Genomic DNA, 27,486 nt, shown 5'->3' on the forward strand with positions numbered 1-27,486 from the left:
TTAACTGTAAACTGGTTTTTATTTATGGAAAATGGAATGCTTCATTAACAAACATTTTAAATGGGATATGAACAACACATTACAAAACAAATGAGTTCACATTGGCTTGAGGATAATAATATGGCAGCAGCTTAAAAAAAAAAATTACACTTACAGTAACCCATAAGTTACGATTAATGGTAACCCTGGGTGACAGATTCATTTCTGTTGCCACCTGCATTAAAAATTAAAAACACATTCAGTAGCGACGGTTGAAACGGGGATCATTGGGTCTGTTTGCTCTCTCCTGGCCAGCAAATCCTTCTCCTTGCATTCCTCCTCCATGCATCATCTGGCTTTGGTTGCCACCTTGCATGAAACCTCCACGCCTAGAAAATGATTCAGACATTTTAATTTTCTCTTGTAACTCTGGTTGTCAGACTGAGAGAGTGCATGTTGTTTACGCTTCCTGTATGATTTTTCACTCTTCAGTAAGATGCACCAGATAAAAATCATGGGAATATTTTATTATTCCCTGGCACTTAAATAGCAAGTCAGATAACTGATGCTCTCATAAAAATGTTTTTTTGGCTAATTTAAATATAACAGATGTCCTTTACGGAGAAGGGAAACTGGAACAAGAACAAATGCTTTGCTCCTCAAAACGTTCTTACCCTGACATGCCTCCACGATGCATCACATGGCCAGGTCTGCCTCTACCTCCACCTAAAAAAGTCCAAATGCTTCCTTTATATCCATAGTAACAGTTTTACTTCATCTCCAAGGCTAATAATGCCTGCAATTTCTGCTAGAGGTAGCACACCTAATGAGCTCTTGTGCAAAAAGCATACCTTGCCATCTCTCATGATCCCGTCCTATCACTCCTCCATCTACACTGCTTTGCCATGAACGATCTTGATGTGCTTCAAACTTTCGACCATGATCTCCCCAGTCACGTCCATCCCTGCAGAGGTATTAAATTCACATAATTTCATGTTAGCTGGAGCATACAAAATAGATTCAAATAGAACACCACAGTCACAAACATATTCAAAGTATTCACCAAGACGCGTGCCAATCCTGTATTTATACTGGACATCTGTTTAGTCAAATCTTAATTGGCCTTCTGCACGATCTCCCTACCGTGACAAATAAGAGAACAAGATTTTCTTAATCTGGTTCACACTGCACTGATGCCCCTAATTCTTTCTCCAAATATCCCAGTGCTGTTTTGACCATCAATTTATTCTTGGTGTGTTCTGTAGGCTGGCTTACTCACAGGATTAAAAAAAAAAGTGCAAACATTTTACTGACTTGTTTTTCCTTTCGAAGGGCTGACAGGATGGTCCTGCCAACAAATACAAATTACAAACCAGGAAAAAAAACACTACCATGAAAATTTGAAGCCTTAACAGAAACATAAGCAACAGTTAATTGAAAACATGAGGACTTTCAGATGTGCAGTTGTTTAAAAAATCATGCCGAGATATATGTTTTGATGCAAAGGCAATTGAAAGAACTACTCATGTGAAGTCCATCCAGCAAAGGACACACTCGGGGTAAAACTTGGATAAAGCAGAACTGTGTTTCCAAAACTGCATCCAACTTTTACACATGAAAATATTCATTCTCATGCATACTAACCGGGACTGCGGGGGCATCCCTCTACTTTCACTCATTCTTCTGTCAGATCCGTAGCTACCCCAACTCTCCCGAGAGTCCCGTGAATGACGGTCCGGTCCTCCATGGCGCTCATCTGGATAATGCTAAAAGACAAACAACGTTTATAGGAATGCCCAAATCTGACTTTATAATTGTTAAAAGTAGCTCAGCTGCAATTACTCAATCTCACAGCTTAGCCATCAGCAAAGGGCATTTGAGGATTCCAAGACTCCACAAAAATCATCTCTCACTGCTTGAATCTGCCTTGATCTTCCCCCTTCCCCCACCCACTCAAAAACCTGCAAACATCTTTAATAGTTTTACTGTTATTTCCATACTACCTGGCAGAGCGAAGCTTTCTCAGTTTTATAGGTATTTTGTACTTTTGCATTTTCTCTATAATCATTTGGAATAGTCTGCCTCTTTTGGCACACTTCATTTGTTTTGTTTACAGCATGTCAAAATAACTATATCTGCCTTTTACAATGAACAAGTATTCGAATACAATTCATCCTTACCTACTAAAGAGAAAAGGACAATCTTACAATGGATATGTATTTCAGTTTACATAATTAACTTGTTAACTACTGAAATTTACTCTAACACACATTATGGGAAACTGGGTTATAAAAAGTTAGACATTTTGTAGCTTTATAAAGCAGGTATCTAAAAGCAACTCACTTGTCCATCCCGATCTCCCATCGCTGTCCTTGATCCATCTCTCCTACAAACAGCCAATTCAAATCAGATTCTGTTAGTAAAATATACAGTAGTCTCTAACAACCCAATTAGTGTAGGATTTTCATAGATGAAAAATCCTGCTTCCATGTAGCGCCAACAAATAGCTGGAATATATGGAAGCCATAACAAGTTTTGGCTTGCTGGAAAACAAACAGTCCTAAGTGATGAAACAGAATATTCTCAGTTAAACAGGTAGGTCCCTGGTCTACAGTATTATTTAGAATTTTTTCAGAATCCTACCCTGCCCACCCCCCCCCCAAAAAAAAAGAAAAAAAAAAAGCGTGAAACAGCATCACAAGCAGAGCACTGAAAAAGCCTGCCAAAAAGTTTAACTCATGGCATAGTGCAGATCTCTTCAGGGTTATATAGGATTTCAAAAGAAAGTCCGCTGCCACTAAGCCACACTTAAAAAATAAAGCGCAAAACAAACACACAGTAAAGAAGAGGCAGCAAAATGCAACATTAAATACATTTTTGCCTTTTGGTTTCAGGCAATACAGTGAAGGTAAAACACCAACCTGTCTATTGAATGGTCTTGATAACGGCCACGATCCCGATGATCAAAGTCATGGAAGCGATCCTGGCGACTGAAGTCTGAATGGTACCTATCATTCATTGCCATTCGTTTTGCTTCTGGCCAGTATGGGTCATCTCTCCTGAGAGAAAGAGCATATTCATTTTAGTCGAGACAGTGGTTTTTTTTAAAACTGTTCTCTCCATCCAAACCATGCAAACTAGAAGCATGTAAATAACTTCAAAAAGGGATTAGACAAATTCAGAGAGGTAGGTTGTTGGGGCTATTAAACAAGATCATCTCAATGCAACCTACCACTGCAGAATACTAGAAGCTGAGAGCGTATTTGAAGGAGAAAAATAGCTTTTCATAGTGCAGGCTGACAAGACAGAACCTAGCAGCAACATATTTTCCACTTGTATTTGCTGGCTTTACCTGCCATCTATGTCATACGGTCTTCTCATTGCAGACCGACGTTCCTGTTCATAGCGCAATTGCTCATGCTGGCGTCGCAGCTCTTCTCTTTCTCGCTGAATGCGATCTTGTTCTCTTCTCCTTTCGTGCTCTATGTGCATTCTTTCTCTCTCCAGTCTCTCTCTTTCCATCCGTTCTCGTTCAAGACGCTGTCTTTCAATTTCCAGTCTCTCACGAGCAATCTCAAGCCTCTCCCTTTCTTCTCGTTCCCGGATAGTTTGCAGGTGCTGCTGCCTTTCCCGACGCTCACGTGTGCTGTTTTAACAGAAATGAAAGGTTAGAGATCTAATACTTCAACAAAAAAATGAAGTTAAAGGGAAAAGAAGATTAAAACCACAGTAATTGCAAAGTAGGGGCAATTCCTCTAAATTAGACCTAGGAGAGGGGGGCAAGGAGGGGAGACGCTCAATGTACACATGAATAACTTCGTTCAGAAACTGACTGTATTGCTCCCAAAGTATCCATCTGTGGGGGCAGATAACCCTGTATGGTCTTCAGAATTTGAATCCAAATCCCCTAGCTCTTTTCTTCTATTCAAATGCAATATCCAACTCCAAAGGAAGCAGGAAAGGTGAGCTGGGTAATATGATTCCACTACAGTTCAGAAATCCACTTATGATAGGTAAGCTTTTCCCTCTCCATTAAAAATGGTGAAAGCATTTCCCTCCCTCTCCAATTCAGCTTTCCTTAGATAAGTTATGAAGTTTTGTAATGACTGGAAAACGTCTCAACATGGAATTCAGATCACAGTTTTTGCAAGGAATTTGAAGTATAGCCATTACCACCTTTATCTTGTATGAAATATCATGAAAAGAAAAAACCTCAAATGTAATTAAGTACCTGAATTAGGTTCTTAACTAAAAGGATCCAAAGTGGAAACTTTGAAGGGTTGCTGAAAAATCCCACTATTTCTCTACGGACGCAATGTATTTAAATACAAAAATATTCATCTTGTTTTATTTCAAATGCTATGGAGAATTTGAATACTGTGACAAGGCAAGGTCTTATTTTGAGAACCCTTCTCCTGGCCTTTCCCAGTATATTTGAGTGCAGGGAGTTCAGAATTATCATTTCTCTACTAAAATGTATTCTCAGCTAAGGAGAGCAGCATATTTAATCAATCTAAAACAATTATCTACAAAATGGAAAAAAGATCAAAGAATTTAAAGCTTAATATTCAAAACAAGTAGTGTCAAGAATCAGTGCTTTCCCAATTCAATAGGTATGTGACCCATAAACATATAACTAACTACAAATAGAAGACAAATTACAAAATTCTTCAACTCTTAAATCACTTAAATTAAATTATCTTCATCTAAGAAAAACAAACAAACAATTTCACTGTTGCTCTTACCGGCGCTGTTCTGCCTCTCTCATTTTTCGTTGTGCTTTAATTTTGTCAAATGGGACAATGCCTTGTCTCTCTCTGCTTTCTGATTTGCGATCCTGACTCTTAATGCTCTGTATTTAATATTGAAATAGAAAAACTTAAGGGAGTACATTTACAAAGGGAAAACTGTAACAAACAATAATTTAATCAGTATTTCCATTCATACATATATGTCAAAGCTTGGTCCCCACATTAAAAAAAAAAAATTGTGCTTCTTTAACATTACAGAAACATCATATAATTAACACAAAAGACTTAGGTTCCCTCATTTAGTTTGGCTGGATTTCATTGTTGAATATGGTATCAGCCATATGAAAAGTATTTTACTAATTAAGATCCAAATCCATATTATAGAAACTCTCATCAGAATCAGTAAGTATAGGTTATATGTAGCTTGGCAGGATTCAATATCTGTTTCTAAGCAAAACTGATATATAGCGTTCCTCTGCAGAAACATTACTTACTCTGTCTTTTGATGTAGTTGATGTTTTCACACTAATAACAGGTTCTCCTTTAGATTTATCCATTACTACAGTTCTCTCTGTTCCTTTACTTCCTAAATAAATTGGACGTTGAAGGGGAAGGGATGAGGGGGGAGGGAAAAAAAACCCCTATATTACACAGGCCATTCTTTTCAGTGCTAGAAGTCATCTCCTCTAAAATGTGAAACAGGCATTTAGTCCTCTCTTCAAAAAACATTTCATCACCTACAACTATTCTAAGCACTTCTGTTAAGGATGAAACAATGTCACACCCCTCTGCCCTGCGCCCACCCTGCCCCCCGCCCCCCCCCCCGTAAATTGCACTATTCAGATTTCCACCTGAGAAGCTCAACACATTCTAGAAACACTGTCAGGTTTGAAAAGAACTAACTGCTATTAATTGTTCACATTTAACCATGTCTTTTACACGTTGAAAAAACAGTAGCTAAATTACCTGATTTGGTAGTTTTAGGTTGATCTGATGAACCAGGCTTCAGTTCATCTTTATCTTTTCTTTCTTTTTCATCTTTGTCTTCTGTTTTTTTAGAATCATCTTTTTGGTCAGATTTCTCATCCCTTTTAACACTGCCAGCTCTATAGATAGATATCGATACAGATTAGAGTGATACTGAGTAAGAGAAAAGAAAATTGAGAGAGAGAAAAAAATGCTAGCAGCACAATAACAAAGTAGAGTTCTGATGTGCTAAAAGAGTCAGAGATTTCTACAGATTTCCTTCTACAACTCCTTCTGCTGTAATACAAAACAATTAGACCACGCTATGCAGTTTTCATAAAAACTTGTCTGAGATTCAGGTAATTCAGCTATATGCAAAATGAAAAAAATCTATACTACCATGTGCTTAATGCCCACAAAGATTCTTATAAGAAGACATGACAATTATGAAGTGCAAATGTGAAGCATTTTTGTGGTGCTGCTGCCAAACACAAGGAAGTCGATACTACATAGTGACCAGGCAAGCCTTTCTGAGCACTAGATGAACTACAGGCCAAAAGGTTGCCAGCAAATAGCATTTAGTAGGAATTATTATGCAAGAAAATAATTAAAACAAAGGACTTAACGTCTTTCAGCTACTCTCACTAGTACTAAACTGAAAAAAGCGTAGTGCTATAGAAGAATGTATTCTGGGAAAAGGATCTTGGAAAACTGATCTTTAACTGTGATGGCATCAACATGAAAAAGCCCTGTTCTCATGAGTAGGATTTAAAGGACAGAGTGACACATTGCTCACAATTCTCAAATGGCCTTTTCCATAGATTTATGACAACAGAGTATCACAATCTTTTCTGAAAAACAAATGTAGCTAAATTAAAAAGCATTCTTGAAATTGCAAGATTCATTGACTAGCGTAAAGAACATAATGGAAACATAGAAGCTAGGGGCTGAACATGAACAGAATTATATTTTGTAGTAAAAGTTGGAAAGATGCACTTTTTTTTGGATATTTGCCACAGAGATTTCTTAACCTAACTTTGTTTTTTCTGACAAATCAACATGAATTGAAGAACAGCAAAACATCTACGGACACAGAATTTGTAAAACAATACCTCTCATTGACTGTTTCTTTCTTCGCTTCACCCTCTTTTTTCTCAATTGGCTTCTTCCCAGCAGGTTCACTTTTTGCCTGAAATTTATTTTGCACAGCAGCTGAGAATGTGATCTCCATTGTTTGTACAATCTAATGGTGATGAGATATCTTTGGGGAACGGTACTCACTTTTTCTACAGAAATTATTTTCCCATGTAACTCTGTTTTGTGGAGGTGAGTAATACATTTTGTTGCTTCCTCAGCTGTAGACATTGTAACAAAGCCATAACAGCGAGCACCAGGACTACGAGCATTGGTGACCACTTTTGCACCAACCACCTTTCCAAAAAAAGAAAGATGTATTAGCCTCATTGTAATGAGTACCCACCATTTAACAGCAAGTACAAGCTCCATTTCCACTCTGCTTTATTCCTGTCCATCATCATTTTTGGGACATCTACTTTTAACAGATAAACACAAAAGAAGTATTTCTTGGAGTCAAGCATTCTTCTGTTGCCAATGCAATGCTGCAAAAGCTGAATCAATAGAGGGCACCCAAAGAATAAACTCTGTTTTGAACAAAAAAAAATTTAAAAAGGGCTAACTTGATATCAACAACATCATTTTGCTGAAGAGCAACAAAGGGAATAAGAGCCTAGTACAAATTTGTAAGACACCTTCCACCCACATGCTAATAATGCTCTCTCAACAATCTGCTAAGTCCCATCTCACCTTCAAAAAAATGTTGCTTTTTGAGTCACTGCTAAGAGGCAGACACAGAATGTTATCTGTAATCCTGTTTAAGAAACAGGAAGTTTTCCCAAAGAAATATAACTTTTAAAGGTCTACAGAAAATACCTATGTCTTTTTGTAAGTGTTGCTTACTTATGCAAACAGATTTAATACAGCTCACTCTGTATTAGAGAAATAAATTTCACAGAAGCTTCATATTCTAAAGTACAGCTGAATAAAGAACATACTTTTGAACACTGTATTTACTGCAGATATACTTTTACCTCTTGCAAGCTCTGCTTCTGTTAATACTCCAAAGAGAAGAACAATAATTTTATTTAAACGACTAAATGTTACTAATGCACTTAAGCAGAGGCAAATACTGAGGTGGCTGTCATGTATTTTTCTTTAATTACATATTTTACATTCTGTGCTATTTCTCTATGGCCAACACATTCCAGCTTACCAGACAGAATTTTGAACAGATAAATGGAAGACAAATACTGCATTTTTTTTTAAATGATATGCAGGGGAAAAAAAAGGTTTGATTTAATTTGCAAAAAGCAATAGTTGCACAACATTCAAACAATCTCATAACTGTGCTACACTTAATTCATTTTTGTGTTTATTGCAAGGTTGCAGTTTAGGTTCTCCAGTATTTTAGTTAAACATTCAGTAACCCATTGCTAGCACGTACAGTTTTCTCTAACTATAACCTGCTGACAAAGTCATCTGTAAATAAGTTTCAAGGTTTTTAGAAAAATACTTAATAATCAACTCAGTGCAAGAAAAGTTATTAATTCTGGCCCCTGTCTTCTATTAAACTAGTTCTTTCAACTTCCCAATTGATAGGGAGATTTAGTTTGCCGTTTTGTCTATCATTAAGAACAACTGTAGTAAAAACACCCAAAGAAGCACTTTTTTAAGCAACGGTGTCATCGCGAGACAAAAATAAATCTTCAAGTACTGAGACAGTTTTTAAATGCTCCACAATAAATATGTTTCAACATATTTTACTTAGTCCTAAAATGCCTCTAATAAACAGTGTTAAGCTCACTGTTTACTGTGAATTCCCAATGAGTGAAGATATTATGATAGTACAGCACAGGAGACAAACATATTCAAACAGTCATCAGCTGTCATAAAGGACTGGAAATGGAATTTTACTTTTATTTAGCAAAGAAAATATACAATAAAAAAAGTTTAGGCAGACATTCAGTATGAACTTGTGCAACCTTTTTCTTGTTATCCCACAATATTTTTGATAATTCAGTTCTTTTTACTGGTATGGTAAAAAGAAGTGGCAGGAGCATAAGAAGTCTTAATAAGACAGAGTCAAGTGAAAATACCGAAAAACTCACCTTCCCATATTTGCTAAACAGATTCTTCAAATCTGTAGCTCTGGTAGTAGAGGCAAGTCCACTCACCCAAAAGTTTCTACTAGAACTGCCAGCATTGCGACCTAATTAGAAAAACAAAACAAAATCCAAAACCCTGATTATTTCAAGAACTATTTCTAAATCAAAAAGGAGCTGTTCCACAAAGCCTTCATGTTTTAAAACATAGAGCAAATGAAGTGTAACATTCCCCTCCCCTCCAGTGTTTCATGTACCTAAAGGCAATTAGTACTTGAAGTCCAAAATCTTTAAGAGGAAGCTACAACCTTTGGTATGTGTGACCGAAATATGTTATGCGACCGAAATATGTTATGTCATTCTTCAGAGACGCCTTAGCTCAAACAGTTTTGTTATTTGGAGTAACCATGGCTCCTCAGAACGTGTCTGGACAGATCCCAAACTCTGCACTTACAGAAAAAGGCTGAAGACCTGCAAGGTCTGCAGAACTGTGTTAGTACCCGTGCGTGCTGATGTCTTGCCCTCCTTACCTCCAGGACTTCAAAGGAGTGATGATGGGATGCAGATTAACCATACCTCTCAACGAATGACATTCACCATAAAGAAAGCATGAAAATCTCTCTCTGAATTTCTACTCTCAGGGATTCCAACTGGGGTACCAACAGTTCACCCATCACTTCAGTTGAAGGAGTCAGAAAAGTCCTGGTTTAATTTAACTACATAAGAATTGCAGAGCTCCCAATCTGGCATCCGAACTAGGAAAATTATTTTTTAATAAATGTTTACAAATTTGTAAAAGCTGAAAATCCAGGACCTAGTGATTAATAAGAGTTCAAATTGAACTCAAATGCTGACATACAAATTTCTAAAGCACAATTATTTCTTAGGCAGTACAAGAAGGTTGCTCATACTTTAGATATATCTGATGTTTGAGGGAAAGAGAATAGGTGCTGGTAGATGGCAAACTGCACTGAATGACTGACTTAGGCTCATCTCCATAAACTCAGCTGTGACAACCAAGTCCAACCTATTCTTCCATAATTTCACCGATTCCCAGTTGAGTTCTCTTTCACTGAGGAATGTACTAGAGGGAAATCAGGAAAAAATCGTTATCCCTTTTCTAAATGTTCTCATATACTCAAATTTTACTATTTGCTGGTCAACTTGAAGCACTTAAGTTGGGATACTGTTTCCAGTCTCCTTTGAAATATCTTTACTGTCCTTTCAGTTCCATAGGCCTCCATGAACCATGTGAAGCAGGTCTCAGTCTAGCTATTTGCATTTGTGCCAAAAGCTATTTTGCTTGGAGGTATAAGAAATTTCTCAGAACTGCTTTCAGAGAGGGGAAACATTTCTTCTCAAAAAACACAAGATTTTTCAGAAAATCCATAAAAAGAAAAGCAGATTTTTTTTTGGCATAAATAAATAAATAATATCCAGAAAGAGGAGGTTAATTTTGGATATTTAACAACTGCATAGATTCCAATGCTTTGCTGCTAAAATACACCATCTAATACAAAAACAGTGTTTCCTGAAACAATTCTTAGATTATTTTAACTTTTATTTTTAAAAAGAAACATACCTTTCTCATCTTTTGAGGTTATCTTTGTATCTGCATCCTCAACAGGGCTAAAGACAAAAAATCATGTTATTCAAGTCAGAAAGAAAAATGACTAACTATAAATTATGAAGATGCTAAAATTAAATACCTACCAGAAAAAATGTTGCAAACAAAAACACACCTTTGTATGCCTGATTTAAGAAATCTGACAAGAAATAAGGGAAGTCAGATTCTTAAACAGACTTATATTTGGAAGAAGTTTAAAAATAAGAGTAATTTAAGAAAACAACCTTTGAAGGTTGAGGAAGGAAAGAAATCAAACCCTCTGTGTTTACAAAAGATCTGCACAAGGAGAAATAAAACAGATTCTTTAGGAATAGGCTACAATTTCATCAGTCTTGGTGGCCAATTGAAGGAAACAGCTTATTCGCATCACTTAATGACCAATGAAAAAAGATAGCATCTGGTCTAGAACGGAGAAAAAACAAACCTCTTTTTCTGATCACCGCCCTCACTGGTTGAGGACTCTTTAGTAGCAGGGGATTCCTCAGAATTAGCTTTGTCTTCTGTTTTCTTGGCATCTTCTTTGCTATCTTTGGCTTCGGGACCTGCGCCTTTTTCCGCTGTTTCCCCACTAGAGACTTCCAGGCCTTGGGTTCGTTTGCTACTCTGATCGCTTAGGGTCTCTACTACTAAAGATTCAGAGTCCAGTTTCTCTTCCTCTATTGTCTGTTCACTTGTCTCCCCTTTTGCTACAACTAAACGCTTTGCTTCCTTCCTTGCCAAAGCCTGTGCCGATTTGCTGTCCAAATCTAAAGCATCTTCCTCCAACTGAGCGGCAGCAAGAGCGTCCTCTTCCTCGGCTAGCTTCTTGCCTGGCACCACGTTACTTGCTTCCTGTGCATGTGGCTGCTCCACTTCGGAAGTTTCTTCGTTAAGTAGTTCAGATTTACAAGTTTCCCCCAAAATGTCGAGTATTTTCTCATTTTCTACGGATTTAACAGGAATAGAATGGCACAAGATTTAATCACCAGGGAAATACAGCAATCACAAATGTGGAACTGGCATGGCTGCCACACTAACACCAAGAGAACTTCTAAGCTACACAGAGATTGGAAAACCCTAGTGTACACAGTGTTAAAACTACTACGCTAACTGCAGTCTGACAAACTACTGTATCAACCCTAAAACGTTACAGGGAAGAAAAATGCCCCCACAGATTTAACAAAAAACCTTCTGGCTGATCCTTGATATTCTTCATGAAATCGTTCAGGTCTGTTTCTTCTCTATTTAGCTTCCAAAGTCCAAGATGCTTAACTGAATATATCAATGCATTGAAAGTTCAATTTCCTAATTTCTGTGAAATTCTTTAAGCAGACAGTCCAACATGAAAACTGGGCATCTTCTGATGGTGCATGAGTGTGTTTGCAGTCCAGAAAGTGAAAAGTATCTGTATGGAATTTCCAGGAAGAAACTCTCTTCTTTCTTCTGTATCCAGTATCTAATCTTTAAATTTTAATGCCCTACAATATCTTTTTACTGCTTTTACTGCTTTCTATTCAGTTACAGAGTTAAGGTGTATGCGATATCACAAGATCTGTTTACAAGTAGAATCTTTAGCTTTTAGACTGTGATTAACTTCTCTAAATCCATTTATGTAGTTTAACAGGTTTTTAAACCATTTCATTTCACTGAAAATATTTCAAAGATGACAAGCATTACTTCACAGATCTGGGGATATGATTGGGTTTCCAATCTCTATGACCCTGCATGATCTGGATTGTCCATCATAAGAATAATGCAAATTATAGGGTTTTTTTTTTTCAAATATTTAATGGTTTAAAAAGTATTAGTTCAAAAGACAGGAATATGTTTTTCTTTAACAGTACCTGGCTCCAAGTGTAGTTTCTCCATTTTCTGTATGGGAAAAGGAACACAGAATGAGGATTTTATAAATATATGTTGCAATGTAGAATAATAAACCCCCCTGCCAAGGTTTAAAAATACACCAATTCACCTACTACAATTCACTCTGTTTTTCACAGTCTGTTTGAACTGAGTATTTTATATAAATATTTTTTTGGCAAACTAGAGCCAGACTAAAATTTCAACCACAATTGTGTCCTTGTAGCTTGTGTGGAACGTTAAAGAAACGGAGCAATAAAGCACTTTGTGTGCCACATCAACTACAGAATGAAAACAACAAACAAAATCTCCCATATTGCATGTTTGTACTGCTTACTACTTATTACTACTAATATAATTGGTGGGAGAAAGATGAAATCATTTTTGAAAAATCAAACTAACATGACTTTTCCCAAGCAAGGAAAAGCATCAGAATACTTTTGGAATACTTTATTTTGGGGCACAGTTTTCATTCTGGTATAACAACATTTTTATTTGCAACAAAAGCAGAGCAGGAGGAAGTCTTAACAGCAAACTGAAAAGTAAAGATAAACAGATGACGTTTTCATTTGGCAGGTCTGAGTAAGATCAGTTATATGTTAGATTCTGGTAAAATATCACATTTTGGTCATGTTTTCTCTTTTGTAGTATGAACACAGAGTGAATACTGTTAATCTGAAATACAGCTACATTTTCAATTTACCTTCATTTCAATTAAATCAGAAGAAGAGGCATCTAAATTGTTTTCAATTTCATCATTATCTTCCTAAAAGAGTAAAAAAGGAATTATAGCATTCCTTACAAAAAAAGGGTAACTTTAGCTTACTGAGAAATATTACTGTATTCAATTTTCCCTAGGAATAATATAAGAAATATTTTCCAATATCCCAAAGATCTCACTTTCTACTTCAGAATGTTACTTAAGAATGAGGAACGACACACAAATATTCTTGGAAAAAGGTACTCTCTCGCTAATATTATCAATTACCTTGTATTTTAATCTCAAAATGGCATTGTTAACTTCAAAGCTATACTGATTTAGAGAGGAAACATGTTAATGCATGTTTCTTTGGTGACTTTACATAATTTCTCACTTTTTTCTTTCTTTAGTTTCTAACTGAAAAAAAGTTAGAAACAACAGTGACTTAGGTTTCCACTTTTCCGAGAACAAAACATGTCCCAGAAGTCCTCTTTCCTTAAGACGTGATTTTAAGACTCATCGAAGCTCATCAGTTACATGATTCACAACAGTTCTAATTTACAGAATAGCAAACATTTGCCTTTCAAGTTAACTGGACATTGTTTCAATGACAGCATACTTCATATGATAAATAGTAAAAAGTTGAGAGTCACAGTATGTCCAAAATAAAAAAGGCAAGGGAGGTAAGAACAGATAGTATTTTGAATTTGGGGAGCGAACAGAATATTTAGATTACTCTGTTCATTTAGTAGCAGGAGACTCTGCTATCAAACACATTTCACGTTGCGCTCAAAACCAAATCAGAAGACTGGCATTGTCAGAATAGGGGAAACTACAGTACATAAAGATTTTCATGTTTTAATAGTCTCTATGAGAAAGCCATACAACCTAAATACTTTCAATTCGGACATTATTTTTGTAGAAAAGATGTCCACATTATCTCTGCATGGAAAACATACTTCTCTCTCTCCCCGCATACAGAAATATCTAGATGGAAGGATATGTGTGTATGGGCATACCTCAAACATATACATGGGAAGAGAAATATATTACCTTCAATTCCAGACCAATGGCATCTCTTTCACAGCAAAGAAGTTAGTGCAAGGAAAAGCTGGCTGTGACCCTACTATTATGAACATTTTAAGCATCTAATAGATAGACGAGCGCTTACCTTTTGAAGAGTAGGACCCGAGAGCTGTTAATGTGGAGTAGAATTCACATGAAATTCATGTCCTATATTACACTGAAGTGACTTGTTTGTGTGGCCATATCCTTATTAATTACCTTCTGAAAATTGAAAAGACTTCTAATCACTTACTTCATTTTCTGTTAGCTGATCTGGAAGTTCTTTCATTTCTGCATCAGCATTGTCTTTATGATCAGACAGTGAATCAAGAATATTGTCGGGACTATAGTCTTCTCCGCAGTCTACAGCACTGCTGTTATCTATTTCAGCTTCATCTAACACACTAATATCCATCATGTCAATATCCTGCAAGGTATCCAGACTTGCTTCAATATCCTCCTATAGAAAGAAAAAGGGTACATGTGTATTTATTGTGGTTTAAATGATGCACGTACTTAGTAACTGCAATCATGGTTTCACTTACTTGCTCATCTCTAGAGTTTTCTTCTAGTCCATTGTCTTCAACACCTTCTTCTTCTGATTTTCTTCCTAAAAATAATATTACTGAAGTGAGAACTAGCACATTTCATAATACCTGTACTCTTTGCTAAATTAACTATTCAAGGCTGAGTCTGTTTCAACAAATAATCATTAAGGCCCCGATTCAAGTCCGGTTATATCTGGAGATGAGTGAGGGTGATTTACCATTCAGTGAAGGTAAATGGCACGAGCATGAACTAGAAATAGCACAGTTAGGTGAGCAGTTATATTTTTCAACACCTACACTGCTCTCATTCCACAACACTGCAGTACATAGAAAGACAACACTGTCTAGGAAGATGTTCCATTTAAAAGAACCACCTTATAATGAGTGCTACCAAAATCTCTCTCTTACCATTTAAGTCCATTTATTATGCAAAATGGATGAATATTGGCAGCATAAAATGTGTATCCCCATGCTCCATGCAGTCTATACAGCTAGTGACGTAGAATTAGTCTTCAGGTTTAAGATCACGGACACACAGATCACGTTTACCATGTTTGTTACCAACAAACTCATAATGACTCTTCAAAAACTGCCCTTTCTGTACCTGTACTGTATTATCTCAAAGGGAAGTAGCTTGAAAATAAATTTCCAAAAATGACTTTGAAGAACTGGCTACGAACAATTGAAATAAATCATGCCTAATATGGCTCACATCAATATGTAAAGTTTGGGGAGCAAAACATATTTCAGATGACTAGTGAACTATGTAGAACAGTTTATTTTCAAAACAACAGACAATTATAAAATAAAATACAACACTAACAAACATTATACACATTTATATTTGTGCAGCAATGGTTCTTCTTATTGCCAGAGCACTATAGTTTGTTGTATTTAAAATTGCAGCCCAGTGATGATGGAGGTTCAAGGGCTTCTATGAAAAATTTACGCACATAGTTACGGCAATGGAATTAGTCATCAGGGTGTTGTAGATCAGGATTAATATGCACTGGCAGAGCCTTCCAAGGGAGCTTACACTGCAGCTGCTTGCTCTGGGCTTGGCACAATTCTACACTCAGGGTGACAAGTGCTAAAAATACACTTGCAACTTAAGGTCTTGCCTACAGGTTTCAAGACAAGCTAGCAGAACTATGCTTGTGTCATATTATTGTTTAAACTTGCCCTCACTGACTAATGCAACAGAGTTTTACAGTTTTCCATGGAGGAAAAAAGAAAAAAAAAAGGCAGAGAAAATGCAAAGGGTTTTTCATTTTAGTGAAACAGAATAAATCAACATTGAACTCTAAGTCCCAGCTACTTGTAAGCCAAGAAACTGTATTTGTCTGGACTCTGTACCTTTGCTAGTTCTTTTTGGCATTCTCTTGTTGGTCATTTCTGAAGGCACAGGAATTTCATCAGGATCTCCTCCTTCATCCTCAATGGCCTATTGGAGATAGCAGCATTGTATCTATGGTTTGGTTTGTTTCTATGAACTTTCAAGGATTTGTCAGATGGAAACGTTATAACAGTCTGAGCCCCCTTGAGGTCAGATAGTTAGTCAGCCCTATCATCATCCATCAGCAACAGAGACCCATCAAGTCCTCTGCAGCACCACCCCACAGCCAGATCAGGCTACGACTAGGGGTGAGGCTCCCCCATCTGTAGAGATAGCTCCCTATCCAGGAGATGAGCATTTCGTCTGTATAAAACCGAGAGCGAGCCCTATGGGAACTCAAGCACATGCAACAGTGCATTCTTCTCAATGTGCAGGCCTATGACAACGCGTGAAAGGACCAGGACCGACTGCATTATACTGGCCTCAAAGAAGTCAGTGGAGGGCTCGGAGGGATGAAGGCAGGTGAGGGCATGCACAGGGGAACTGCGAGACGGGATCAGCGGAAGGGCACCGTGCGTGTGTGCGAGGCATCAGAGAAGGATGTATGCGCATGAGGTACAGGGGTGGGGGAAAGACCACGGCCAGCGGGGACTGCGATCGGGAAGCAGCGCGTCTGAGAACTAAGGGGAGGCGGAGGGAAGGGCGGCTGCCCGGGCGCTGCGGGGCGCCGGGGCCTCCACAGGCGGCTCGGGGCGACGGCATGAAGCCGCGCGGCGGGGCGGCTGCCGGCGGCCCCTGCGAGGAGAGCGGCTCTGCGGCGGCCGAGGAAGGGGGACGCCGGTGCTTAAGGACAGACAGTTTGCGGCTCCCCAGGGGCCGGCGCGGGACGCACCCTGAGGCAGGCGGGCAGCCGCGCCGCGGCAGGCCAGTGCCGCCGCCCCCCTCCCCCGGGCCTCTCTCGGCTCCGCTCCAAGCGCGCATGCGCCGAAGGCCCTCCGGCAGGGGACAAAGGACCCGGATGACCCCTCCCCCGCCCCTCTCCCGCGGGGCTCGCTCCCCACCTTCCTCAGCCGCTCCATGAGGACGCTCTTGTTGCCGCCGCTGTCCAGGTTGCGGCGCTTGAGCTCGGCCCGCAGGTCTATCACGCGCAACTCGCTCAGCCGCCGCGTGTCGGGTTCTGAGACGGCAGCCGCGGCCCCACTAAGGGATGTGAAGTCCCCCAGCCCGGCCGCTGATTGACTCTCCGCCATCAAAGCCCCTTCAGTATTCCGCTTCGAGCCCGAACGCACGGGGAAATATGGCACAATCAGGCAACTAACGTAGCGACCACAGCACAAAATGGTGGGGAGGCCAAGACGCGCTAAGGGGAGGGGGAGAAAACCCGCTACGCGCAGGCGCGGAGAGAAGAGCGACGAAAGCCCGGGGGGGGGCTGGAGGAACACTTGAGTGACAGCCTTCGCGCAGGCGCAGAGAGCGTTTCCTGCTGCGCAGGCCGGCTCGCGGCCCGGGCGCACGCGTCAGCGCGGCGAGATGGGCTGCGGCTGCGCGCTCCCGCCGCGGGGTGGCCGAGCGAGTTCGTTCGTCGGCGCTTATGCCGTAGCTGTTTCCAGAGCAGTGCCGTTCCTGGGCGCATGCGCATAGCCCCTCAGCCCGGGCCGCCAGCTCCGCGCGCCTGCGGACTGGGGCTCAATTCCTCCCCTCCCCCCTTCTCTCTTCAGCGCGCCTCGATTTCGCCACCATTTTGTGCTGCAACGGCGGTTCCTCGTTGTTGTTTTTATCGTGCCTAGCTCCGTGCGTACGAGTCGAAAAAACGGCCCCATGGCGGAGAGTCAGTCAGCGGCCGGGCAGGGAGAATCTGCGTCCCTGTGTGGGTCCGGAGCCCCCAGCTCGGAGCCTGAGACCCGGCGGCTTAGCGAGCTGCGCGTGATAGACCTGCGGGCTGAGCTCAGGCGCCGCAATTTGGACAGCGCTGGGAACAAGAGCGTCCTCATGGAGCGGCTGAGGAAGGTGAGCGGGGGGACGCGCTGGGGCTCGCCGAGCCGAGGAGCCGCTGGCGCCTGCGCGACCCCGCTGAGGAAAATGGCGCCAACTGGCTGCGAATGGGGGAGCGGGAGTGGGCGCCGCGGCGGGGGGCGGCGTGTGCGGGCCCGGCGCTTCTAGCCACGCAGCGGGGCCCCGCCAGCGTTCCCTGGTCCTGCACGGCACAGTGTGCCCGCCGCAGTGTTCAGTCTCCTGCATCACTGCGCTTCCTGCTATGCGTTTTTCTAGATCTGCGCGCTGTCCGCCAGGCTTTCTGCTGTGTACTCTTTCTCTGGGTTTCTAGCTGGTAGCTATACCTTGCATCGTCACCAGAATATTTGGCGTGTTAACAGCTGTAGGGCTCTTCCATGTGACTGACCCTTACTGTCGCTTAGAAGAGAGGTTCTTCCTCTGCCATAACACTGTGGGTGTCTGTGTGCTGTTGCAAATGCCATGGGGTTGGCTAGCACAAGCTAATTGATGGTCAGAATATCACTGCTTTACTTATCAATTTTTGCTATATTTTCCTTAAAACTGAGACAGTTGTTTTTCTGCCTATAGGTTATGCTGCTGACTGCTTTCCAGAACTGATTCCAACTGTTTCCTCTCTGCTTGATGCTTTGATCTGGTCTCCTTTACATTGCATATTCAAGCTGCTTCTGCATAATTCGAAGCAAAAGAATTCCTGTTTTAGTATTTTTCTCTCTCTGGTGTCCAACTCCTAACTCAATAGAAATGCACAAATGAAAGTTTTATATCTGTCTTGAATCGATTTTTTATCTTTTTCCCCCAAATAGGCTATTGAGGAGGAAGGGGGGAATCCTGATGAAATTCCAGTGGTTTCAGAAAATATCATCAAGAAAACTCCAAAAAGAAGCAGCAAAGGTACAGGGCAGTTAAAGAGGACCCCCTCATCTTTCTGGCAACTGTTATCTGTGAAACAGAGCTTTGCTTATTTTCTTTGCTATGTCTGGTTTTCCCTTTGGAAAAAGTGCTTTGTTTAATTTTGGCACTGTTGCTGAATGTTTTGTGCTCCCAAAGCTGTAGTGCGTAGTACTTGGCTGAGGCAGATTCAGGGTCATACTGGTGCTCTGGAAAAACTTAAGCATGGGTGAAGCCTCTCTTCCCGGTCCTTGACCTCTAATGCCATATGTTGCTGGTACCCTTCCCCACATTTGTGGCTCGATTTCTAGGATCGGTGGTATGGTAATAAACTAATCGGTTGCTTATGAAACAACATGAAGTTCTATGAATAAGGCTAGAATTGTTGTACTGAAAATATTTGTTAGTTTATTCTCAGAGTTCCCTGAAATTCATAGTAGGAATTCATGTGCAGTGCTGAAGCAGTATATTTAAACTAGATCGTTGTTTCTTTACATCACTGTACTTTTATTTTTGAGAAACACTACAAGTTTTTTTTCAAGGTAAAAATACTAGTTCTGGCAGATTTGAAATAACCTCTGTAGTTGGTTATGCTTGTATTTTCCATAGCTAATAGCAGTCTTATTTCTTCCCCAGAAGATTAGTTTTCAAGCAATATCTGAGACTTTTTTTTTAAGCTTTTCCTATGCATAACTTTCCAGTGGTGAAAAAATATTCTTATATAATGCTTATTTTTAAAGAATGTTTTGCTATCTTTCTAAGATTAGTTACGTCTTAGGACAGTTTGTGATCTTTTCCTGTATTAGAATAGCGTTGCAACTTGGTTTTATGTTAGAGCTGAACAAAATAACTAGTTAGAATGAAGGACTACAGCTAAATGTAAATTTTTCAGAGTGAAGCTTGAATTTTTGTCTAAATTGTTTGACTCAGGCTGTTATTATGTCCAACTTGGAGTGGCATTTCATTTGCTTGCAAACTAAAATGTGTAATCATAACTGGAAAGAAATCTCAAAACTGTAAAAGTAGTGACGTCTTTGGTAGTCACACTTATTTTCAGTTCTCAGAAAAATACCTAATGTTACAGTATAGCACTTTTAGCGTTGGGATGAAAATACCTGAGCTGAAGTGTTCCTCTTACCTCTGAAACCCCTTTTCCTTTTTTTTTTTTTATTGTACTGTGCTTGTATTTTTTTGAGGGAAACACATTTGTAAAAGATGAAGCAATTATTTACGTCTATATTTATGAGGAGTTACTATTCAGTGCTGGAGCTAGCATATTGTTTTTGGTAATTTGTTACTTATGATGTTATGTGTCAAGCTGATGAATGGAGTGCTGCAGTAAGACTTTATCATTAGGTTGTTTTTTGTTGTTGTGTGTTGGGAGAGCCCCCTCCCACCATTAAACTTCTGGAAAGAAGCGAAAGCTTGAGATAACTTAGCTGAGACTACAGTAATTTATTAAATATTGTGGGGAGTACGCAGTGGTGCTTCTTTGAAACTCGTGAAGGATCTCGGACTGTAGCTTGTTTATAACTTCGTCATTTACCGAACTGGGATGCTATATAAACACTGATTGCCAAAAATAAGGACAAGTAGTTAACTAAGTTGAATGGAATACCTAACCTGGGGAAAAGAACTAGAGCTTAAAGATACATATTCTTGCCTCTTTTCATTCTGACAATCGTAATGTTACTAGGACGTAGACCAGAGGAAGAGGGAGTTGAAGATAATGGCCTGGAAGAAGATTCAGGAGATGGACAGGTATGTGGAGCCTTGTTTGAGGTGAAATGTAATAGTGTTGCATTCAAGTTACAATGACTATTATACATACTTTTTTTCTTTTTACAGGAGGATATTGAAGCAAGTTTGGATAACTTGCAGGATATTGACATGATGGATATTAGTGTGTTAGATGAAGCTGAAATAGATAATGGCAATGCTGTAGATTGCGGAGAGGAGTACAGTGCTGATAATATTCTTGACTCACTGTGTGATAGTAAAGAAAATGCTGATGCAGAAATGAAAGAACTTCCAGAACAGCCTACAGAATATGCTGTAGGTAACTTGGAGGCATCCCCACAGTTTTCAGAAATTAAAGAAGAATCAAGAGAAATACCAGTAGTGATGGTATGCATCTCTTACATGTGTGGAATCAGATTTTTTTTTTTTCCTTCAAATTAAATAGTGAAGTAGTACCTAAAGAATAGTTGAAATAATTTGGGGCTCTACCAGTTCTTATAATCATTGTTTTTTGTTGTTGTTGTTTTGTTTATCTGTTTTTCTTTTACATATTTGTGGAAATAGCATTCTTGATTTTAAAATGTTTAGATGTTGTTTGCATGCATCATATTACTATACCAATTAACAGCAATCAAGAAGGTGTTCTTTTAATTGTGCTTTGAACTCTCTGCTTTACCTGATATTTACATTCCCATCTTCATGACTTTATGGAGGAGGACTCTATGAGGCATACAAATGCCATAGTTTTGTTGACCTCACTAACTTCAGCTGAACAGCAACACACTGGGAACTATATCCTAGAATTCTGTTGTTAAGATTAGGTCTCACAGTCGTTCAGTTTTGAAAGTATTTTTGTGTTGGTTTTCTGTGTTTGTGTAGTGGATTGCTTTTTATGACATTGTCCATCTGTGCCAGAAGATAAACTTTTTTTGCAAAGTCAAGAGTTGTTCTCTTGAAACATACAGCAAAGCATTTGAAGAAAGTTATTCTTACCCAGGCTAATAGGGAGCATAGCTGTTTGTTGTGTGAACATGTTGTGTCATCAGTCTGGATTATAGGATTCCAGAGTTTGGTGGTTTTTTTCCCTCTAAATCTGAAAATTGCAGAAATAAGATTAATCCCCTACACCCAAGGACACGCTCCCTTCCCCCGCCCTTCAAACACAAATACCCAGCAAGTAGTTCTTTACAGTGATAAAACTACCGGAGTCTAGGTATTCTCCCACAATCTTCTTTTTTTTTTCCAGTAAAGGAAATAGCTACCCAGTCACATAGACCTTCTGGCTCTCTTGTTGCTATAAAGAAAATATAAATAATAAGAGAAGCTTTGCCATAAGAATCCATATCCTTAAAAGATTCCATGAGCAGACCAGCATGTTTTAGAGATGATGGTGTGCGGGTAATCAGTCAATTTTTAACTTCATTCGTTGTTTTGGACGTTAGAAATACTCGCTTAATATCAGTGGTCTATGAAATCATTTCCAACCTTTCACTTTCTTGTTCAGGTTTCATTCACAATAGCATTCTATAGATAATGAACTGCCTTCTGATTATTTTTTCAAGGTAGAGGTTGAAGAGGCTGGGAACAGTTTAGATGCTGTTTCGTCTGATTTAACTGTAATAAAGGTAAATTGCCCCTTATTTTATTTTTTACAAACCAAAAGGGGGGATAATGCTTGCCATATGAACTGTGTGCTGAAACTGTATACTTACAGGGAGTACGAAGTAACGTATTCTCATTCTGCAAAGAACAGAAGTAATGCCTTTCTAATTAAGCCCATGAACAGAGATACATGGAAGTCCTATCGAATTTGGATGGTAGAGTTGAGAGTCTTGTTATCTGTTGCATATACCAAAACAATGCCCTGCATTATATTTTAGCTTCCATTAGATGTGCAGATCTCCAGTGTTGACATAAACTAATTTTATCCTTGAAATATGGGCCTTATTTCCAGACCAATCACAATTGTTTAGGATCACCTGTAACTGCAGGTGGAGCTGGTATTTCTGGAGATCCCATTTTCAGAAAGTAGACTTTGTAGAGTAGAATTTGTTTAGGGAAAGATAGCACAAGCCTTTGGTAGCACATTACTCTGTACCACTAATATTTAATGATTTATTTACGCATGCGAATGTGCAGTATGGTTACAGAGGTATTACTGAGTTAAAAAACAAACAAACAACTGTGTTATAGTTGCTTGAAAATGACCACCATGTGTTCAGCACGTATCTGAATTCAAGAGATCATGAAGTTTTAATACTTGTTTCATAACATTTAAAGTCTTTAAAAAGTAACTGAAAGCTTTCTTATAAGAAACTTATATAAAATTTAACCTTTTCAATGCTGGAAAAGGTTAAGTTATAGTAACGCTTTCCCCAGATTCTCTCCTCTGACTTTTATTTTTTACTTGTTTGTGTCTAGGCTAACATCTTCACTTATGAAGTAGTGATATTTCTCTTTTGTCTTTTTTCCCTGCAGGAAATTGAAGAATTACCTTTGGAGCCAGGTACTGTTGTGGTTTGTTTGTTTGTTTTTGCCCCCCCCCTCACCCCCCCCTTTTTTTTTTTTAATCAACAACAAATCCAGGGCTTTGAAACAGTTTCATTCTTCATTTATTCCTTTTTGTCTCCCTGTTTGGTTTTTTAAGTACGTTACTGTAGTATACGTTGTTATGGTGGACAGGTCAGGTCATGCAGGGTCAAAGAGATTGGAAACCCAGTCATATCCCCAGATCTGTGAATAACTGCTGCTTGAGAACGTGCGTTGAGTACAATGAAATGGTGGCATAGAGCTCTGAATTACAGCGGTGTTAAAGAATGAGCCTTAAAGATCTAAAGGTTCTGAAAATAAAACAGATCTGGTGATATCACACTGTACTGTGGTTCTGTAGATATGAATACAGGAGTGCAGGTAATACGAAGCTTTGATGCTGAACAGAAATTAAAGAGTGACTGAACTTCAGAAGAAGGAATACAGTTTCATCATGGGAATCTTCTACAAATCACATTTCCTTTGTGGACTACAAACACACTCATGAACCATCAGAAGATGCCCAGTTTTCATGTTGGACTGTCTGCTTAAAGAATTTCACAGAAATTAGGAAATTGAACTTTCAATGCATTGATATATTCAGTTAAGCATCTTGGACTTTGGAAGCTAAATAGAGAAGAAACAGACCTGAACGATTTCATGAAGAATATCAAGGATCAGCCAGAAGGTTTTTTGTTAAATCTGTGGGGGCATTTTTCTTCCCTGTAACGTTTTAGGGTTGATACAGTAGTTTGTCAGACTGCAGTTAGCGTAGTAGTTTTAACACTGTGTACACTAGGGTTTTCCAATCTCTGTGTAGCTTAGAAGTTCTCTTGGTGTTAGTGTGGCAGCCATGCCAGTTCCACATTTGTGATTGCTGTATTTCCCTGGTGATTAAATCTTGTGCCATTCTATTCCTGTTAAATCCGTAGAAAATGAGAAAATACTCGACATTTTGGGGGAAACTTGTAAATCTGAACTACTTAACGAAGAAACTTCCGAAGTGGAGCAGCCACATGCACAGGAAGCAAGTAACGTGGTGCCAGGCAAGAAGCTAGCCGAGGAAGAGGACGCTCTTGCTGCCGCTCAGTTGGAGGAAGATGCTTTAGATTTGGACAGCAAATCGGCACAGGCTTTGGCAAGGAAGGAAGCAAAGCGTTTAGTTGTAGCAAAAGGGGAGACAAGTGAACAGACAATAGAGGAAGAGAAACTGGACTCTGAATCTTTAGTAGTAGAGACCCTAAGCGATCAGAGTAGCAAACGAACCCAAGGCCTGGAAGTCTCTAGTGGGGAAACAGCGGAAAAAGGCGCAGGTCCCGAAGCCAAAGATAGCAAAGAAGATGCCAAGAAAACAGAAGACAAAGCTAATTCTGAGGAATCCCCTGCTACTAAAGAGTCCTCAACCAGTGAGGGCGGTGATCAGAAAAAGAGGTTTGTTTTTTCTCCGTTCTAGACCAGATGCTATCTTTTTTCATTGGTCATTAAGTGATGCGAATAAGCTGTTTCCTTCAATTGGCCACCAAGACTGATGAAATTGTAGCCTATTCCTAAAGAATCTGTTTTATTTCTCCTTGTGCAGATCTTTTGTAAACACAGAGGGTTTGATTTCTTTCCTTCCTCAACCTTCAAAGGTTGTTTTCTTAAATTACTCTTAATTTCTGTCATCTGCCAAACAGAACTAATTGTCTGTTTAAGCGTATGAATCCCATATTTCCTGTCACTCTTCTACAAATTTGCAAAGGTATCTTTTATTTCAGAACTAATTTACTGGTAGGTATAAAATTGTAGCGTGTATGGTCTTGAATTTATTTTTGCTGATACTTGGTTGAATAACATGATTTTTTGTCTTTAGCCCTGTTGAGGATGCAGATACAAAGATAGCCTCAAAAGATGAGAAAGGTATGTTTTCAGAAAGCAATGTACAGTTGGCTTGACAAATTGTTATTGGGTCAAATGTAGCCATTTCTTGTGAGGCAGTTGTAGTAAGTAAAAATTCAAATGTGAGTGAATGGAATAATAGTCTGACTCATTTTTCAATTCATTGACTTGCCTTTTTTGGGTTGTTTTGTTGTAGTTTTGGTTGCTTTTGAATTACAGAAGCATGTGTGTATCTTCACTGTAGTAGTCCTGTTGGATTGTCCTGCTAGCTTCAGGAAGTGGTATAGATGCTTACAAGACTGGGATTTCTTTAAAAATCTCAAAAGAGCCTAAACTCCATAGATTTATTCTACATGATGATTCTGGTGAAGATTGTTAATACAGTGAAGGCTCAGTGCTATCATAACATAAGCAGACTTTCAAAGCATGAATTCTAAATTTCAGTAACTTCTGTAAATCTTATTTTAACTGACAATTTTTTTTAAAGTATCTCTTGTGATTTAATATTAGCTACCCTGTAACACTCATCAAAGTGATTGAAATCCCCAAAGGCAACATCAGTGTAGGTGAAGAACCCTTATGACTCTATACAAATACCCATCAGTTATTGAGATTGAAAGTTAATTTTTGAAGGCTTAAATGTATCAATTGATTTTAAGTATTGGAAGAGATTGGAGTAAAATGTTATATAAGTTTGTTCAGAGAAAAATAAAATGAAATGAGTTTGTGTTAGGTTTTTTTTTTTCTTCTTCTTTTTAAATTTTAGGCCGCGCAAGTAGCGGTTCTGGCAGAAATTTGTGGGTTAGTGGACTTTCCTCCTCTACTAGAGCTACAGACTTGAAGAACCTTTTCAGCAAATATGGAAAGGTATGTAGTGGATATGTCCACTAACAAACCATTTAGTCAAATTTGAGGGGTAACCTAAAATTTAGCCTTTTGGGTTTTTTTTCTAACAAATCAAATGTGTAAATTAAGTACTTAACTCTCCTTTATTCTTTTTAAACTCTGATCTTGAAGCATTTTCCTTCATAAAAATGTTGCCTGAAATACCAGGAAAAAAATAAAATGCAGGTTTTATAGACTATCTGCACGTTTTCCTCTGAAAATGTGGCAGTTCTTGACAGGACAGTTGGGCCAGCATCTAGCATTCTGTAGTTTAATTACTGGTTTACCTCTTGGCTGTCCAGTAATAGTGCTGTTTTAAACTGTTCTGGTTCAAGTGATGTTCCTTTGACATATTCAGTCTATGAGGACAGACTTCCCTTTGTTCTTTAGTGCCAGCGAGGTGATGGGATCGGAAGTTGTGAAAGGGAATTTATTTCAGATGGCCATCTCCCCTTCCTCCTAAGACTCCTCTGAACATAATATTAAGTGTTTGTGTCACTTCTTGCTTGCCTGTGCGCTCTCAGATACTGTTTCCTTTGGATGGAAGCTATCATAGGTGTTCTGTAAGGAAAGACAAATTCATGGTTTTCTTTTTTTTTCTCCTGGTTATGTATGTCTCCTTTCGTTACCTGCTCAGCAACTTAAAGATGAACTTTTCTGGGCATGGTTATGTTGACTGCTTTATCAGCAGAACGATGTCTAACTCTGTTTCATAATCTGATTTCTCCATTTCATTAAATTCTGCATTTGTTTTATACTTTTTCTCAGGGTACATGTGGGGTAATCTTAAACTTGAACCTTTTCAACTATGGTTGTATTACTGTTGACTTAGGTGTGAAAGCTATTAGCATTGTATTTTGTGAAGTAGCCCTTGTAAGGCACTTCTAGAACACTAGTATAGAAGTGAGGTTAAAACTGTAGCCTTTCTTTTGCTGCTCGTCAGATGAGCTTAGCAGTTTTCTTGTCTTAGAATGCTTAGAACGTGCTGTGTAGCAAGAATGTTTCTCCCTGTAAAAGTGAATAGGCACTCTACCGTGTGTTACTAGTAGATAGAACAACTCAGATGGTAAAGAAATCAGAATTTGTTTGGCCACAGATCTGCAAACCCTGTGTGTGTGTGTGTGTGTGTTGTTTTTGTAGTTGTCTTTTTTTTTTTTTTTTTTTTAAGGTGGTTGGTGCAAAAGTAGTGACAAATGCTCGCAGTCCTGGTGCTCGCTGTTACGGCTTTGTTACAATGTCAACATCTGAAGAAGCCACCAAGTGTATTAGCCACCTCCACAGAACAGAGTTGCATGGAAAAATGATTTCTGTGGAAAAGGTAAGTGGTAACTATCCATGACAGTATAGTGAAAATAAAAGTGTGCAAGTTTAACATCTATCTTATTACAAAAATATTTCTGGTTAACAATATTCTAGGCAAAAAATGAACCAGCTGGGAAGAAGCCTTCAGACAAAAAGGAAGGTGAAGCAAGGAAGGAAAAAGACAGATACCATTCTGCAGATTCCAAGTCTGAGAAGTAATGTGATTTTGCTATTTTTCTTTGTTTAAAGACCACTCATTTG

The 27,486-nt window shown here is 39.0% G+C and overlaps 2 protein-coding genes across 5 annotated transcripts in view; one reads left to right on the plus strand and one right to left on the minus strand.

Moving 5' to 3' along the window:
- Window positions 1–17,436, minus strand: LOC104151012 (scaffold attachment factor B1-like). The gene is made up of 21 exons (XM_068920026.1): window positions 17,052–17,436; window positions 16,011–16,098; window positions 14,652–14,716; window positions 14,360–14,566; window positions 13,045–13,107; window positions 12,326–12,353; window positions 10,927–11,425; window positions 10,458–10,504; window positions 8,882–8,982; window positions 6,978–7,127; window positions 6,809–6,885; window positions 5,697–5,836; window positions 5,225–5,316; window positions 4,725–4,831; window positions 3,332–3,625; window positions 2,901–3,038; window positions 2,323–2,365; window positions 1,624–1,745; window positions 831–943; window positions 654–705; window positions 1–368 (listed from the first exon to the last, which is right to left on the minus strand). Exons 1-21 carry the CDS (start codon window positions 17,238–17,240, stop codon window positions 239–241), a joined length of 2,745 nt encoding a protein of 914 aa, XP_068776127.1. The 5' UTR covers window positions 17,241–17,436; the 3' UTR covers window positions 1–238.
- LOC104151020 (scaffold attachment factor B1-like) overlaps window positions 17,424–27,486 on the plus strand; it is a 17,881-nt gene continuing 7,818 nt past the window's right edge. For 3 of the 4 annotated variants that reach the window (XR_011136396.1, XR_011136397.1, XM_068920024.1), the window contains exons 1-11: window positions 17,424–17,997; window positions 18,807–18,894; window positions 20,588–20,652; window positions 20,740–21,018; window positions 22,194–22,256; window positions 23,110–23,137; window positions 24,093–24,591; window positions 25,013–25,059; window positions 25,805–25,905; window positions 27,092–27,241; window positions 27,340–27,440. Coding sequence is in view for 2 of the 4 variants with exons in the window: in XM_068920024.1 (XP_068776125.1) it covers window positions 17,809–17,997; window positions 18,807–18,894; window positions 20,588–20,652; window positions 20,740–21,018; window positions 22,194–22,256; window positions 23,110–23,137; window positions 24,093–24,591; window positions 25,013–25,059; window positions 25,805–25,905; window positions 27,092–27,241; window positions 27,340–27,440 (1,610 nt within the window). In the remaining 2 variants the exon portion in view is untranslated. The remainder of the gene's footprint in view (window positions 17,998–18,806; window positions 18,895–20,587; window positions 20,653–20,739; window positions 21,019–22,193; window positions 22,257–23,109; window positions 23,138–24,092; window positions 24,592–25,012; window positions 25,060–25,804; window positions 25,906–27,091; window positions 27,242–27,339; window positions 27,441–27,486) is intronic. The other variant, XM_068920025.1, reaches the window with a different exon arrangement.

The sequence above is a fragment of the Struthio camelus genome, chromosome 26 (genome assembly GCF_040807025.1).
Source record: "Struthio camelus isolate bStrCam1 chromosome 26, bStrCam1.hap1, whole genome shotgun sequence".
Classification (NCBI taxonomy): domain Eukaryota; kingdom Metazoa; phylum Chordata; class Aves; order Struthioniformes; family Struthionidae; genus Struthio; species Struthio camelus.

Bases quoted from the DNA above. Each gene is read 5' to 3' on its own strand.
- LOC104151012 (XM_068920026.1), bottom strand. From the start codon at position 17,240: ATGGCGGAGAGTCAATCAGCGGCCGGGCTGGGGGACTTCACATCCCTT. The intron at 11,426-12,325 runs GTACTGTTAAAG...TTAAATCCGTAG, and splicing joins GAAACTACACTTGGAGCCAG to AAAATGAGAAAATACTCGAC. The intron at 1,746-2,322 runs GTGAGTTGCTTT...TTTGTCTTTTAG, and splicing joins TGGGAGATCGGGATGGACAA to CATTATCCAGATGAGCGCCA.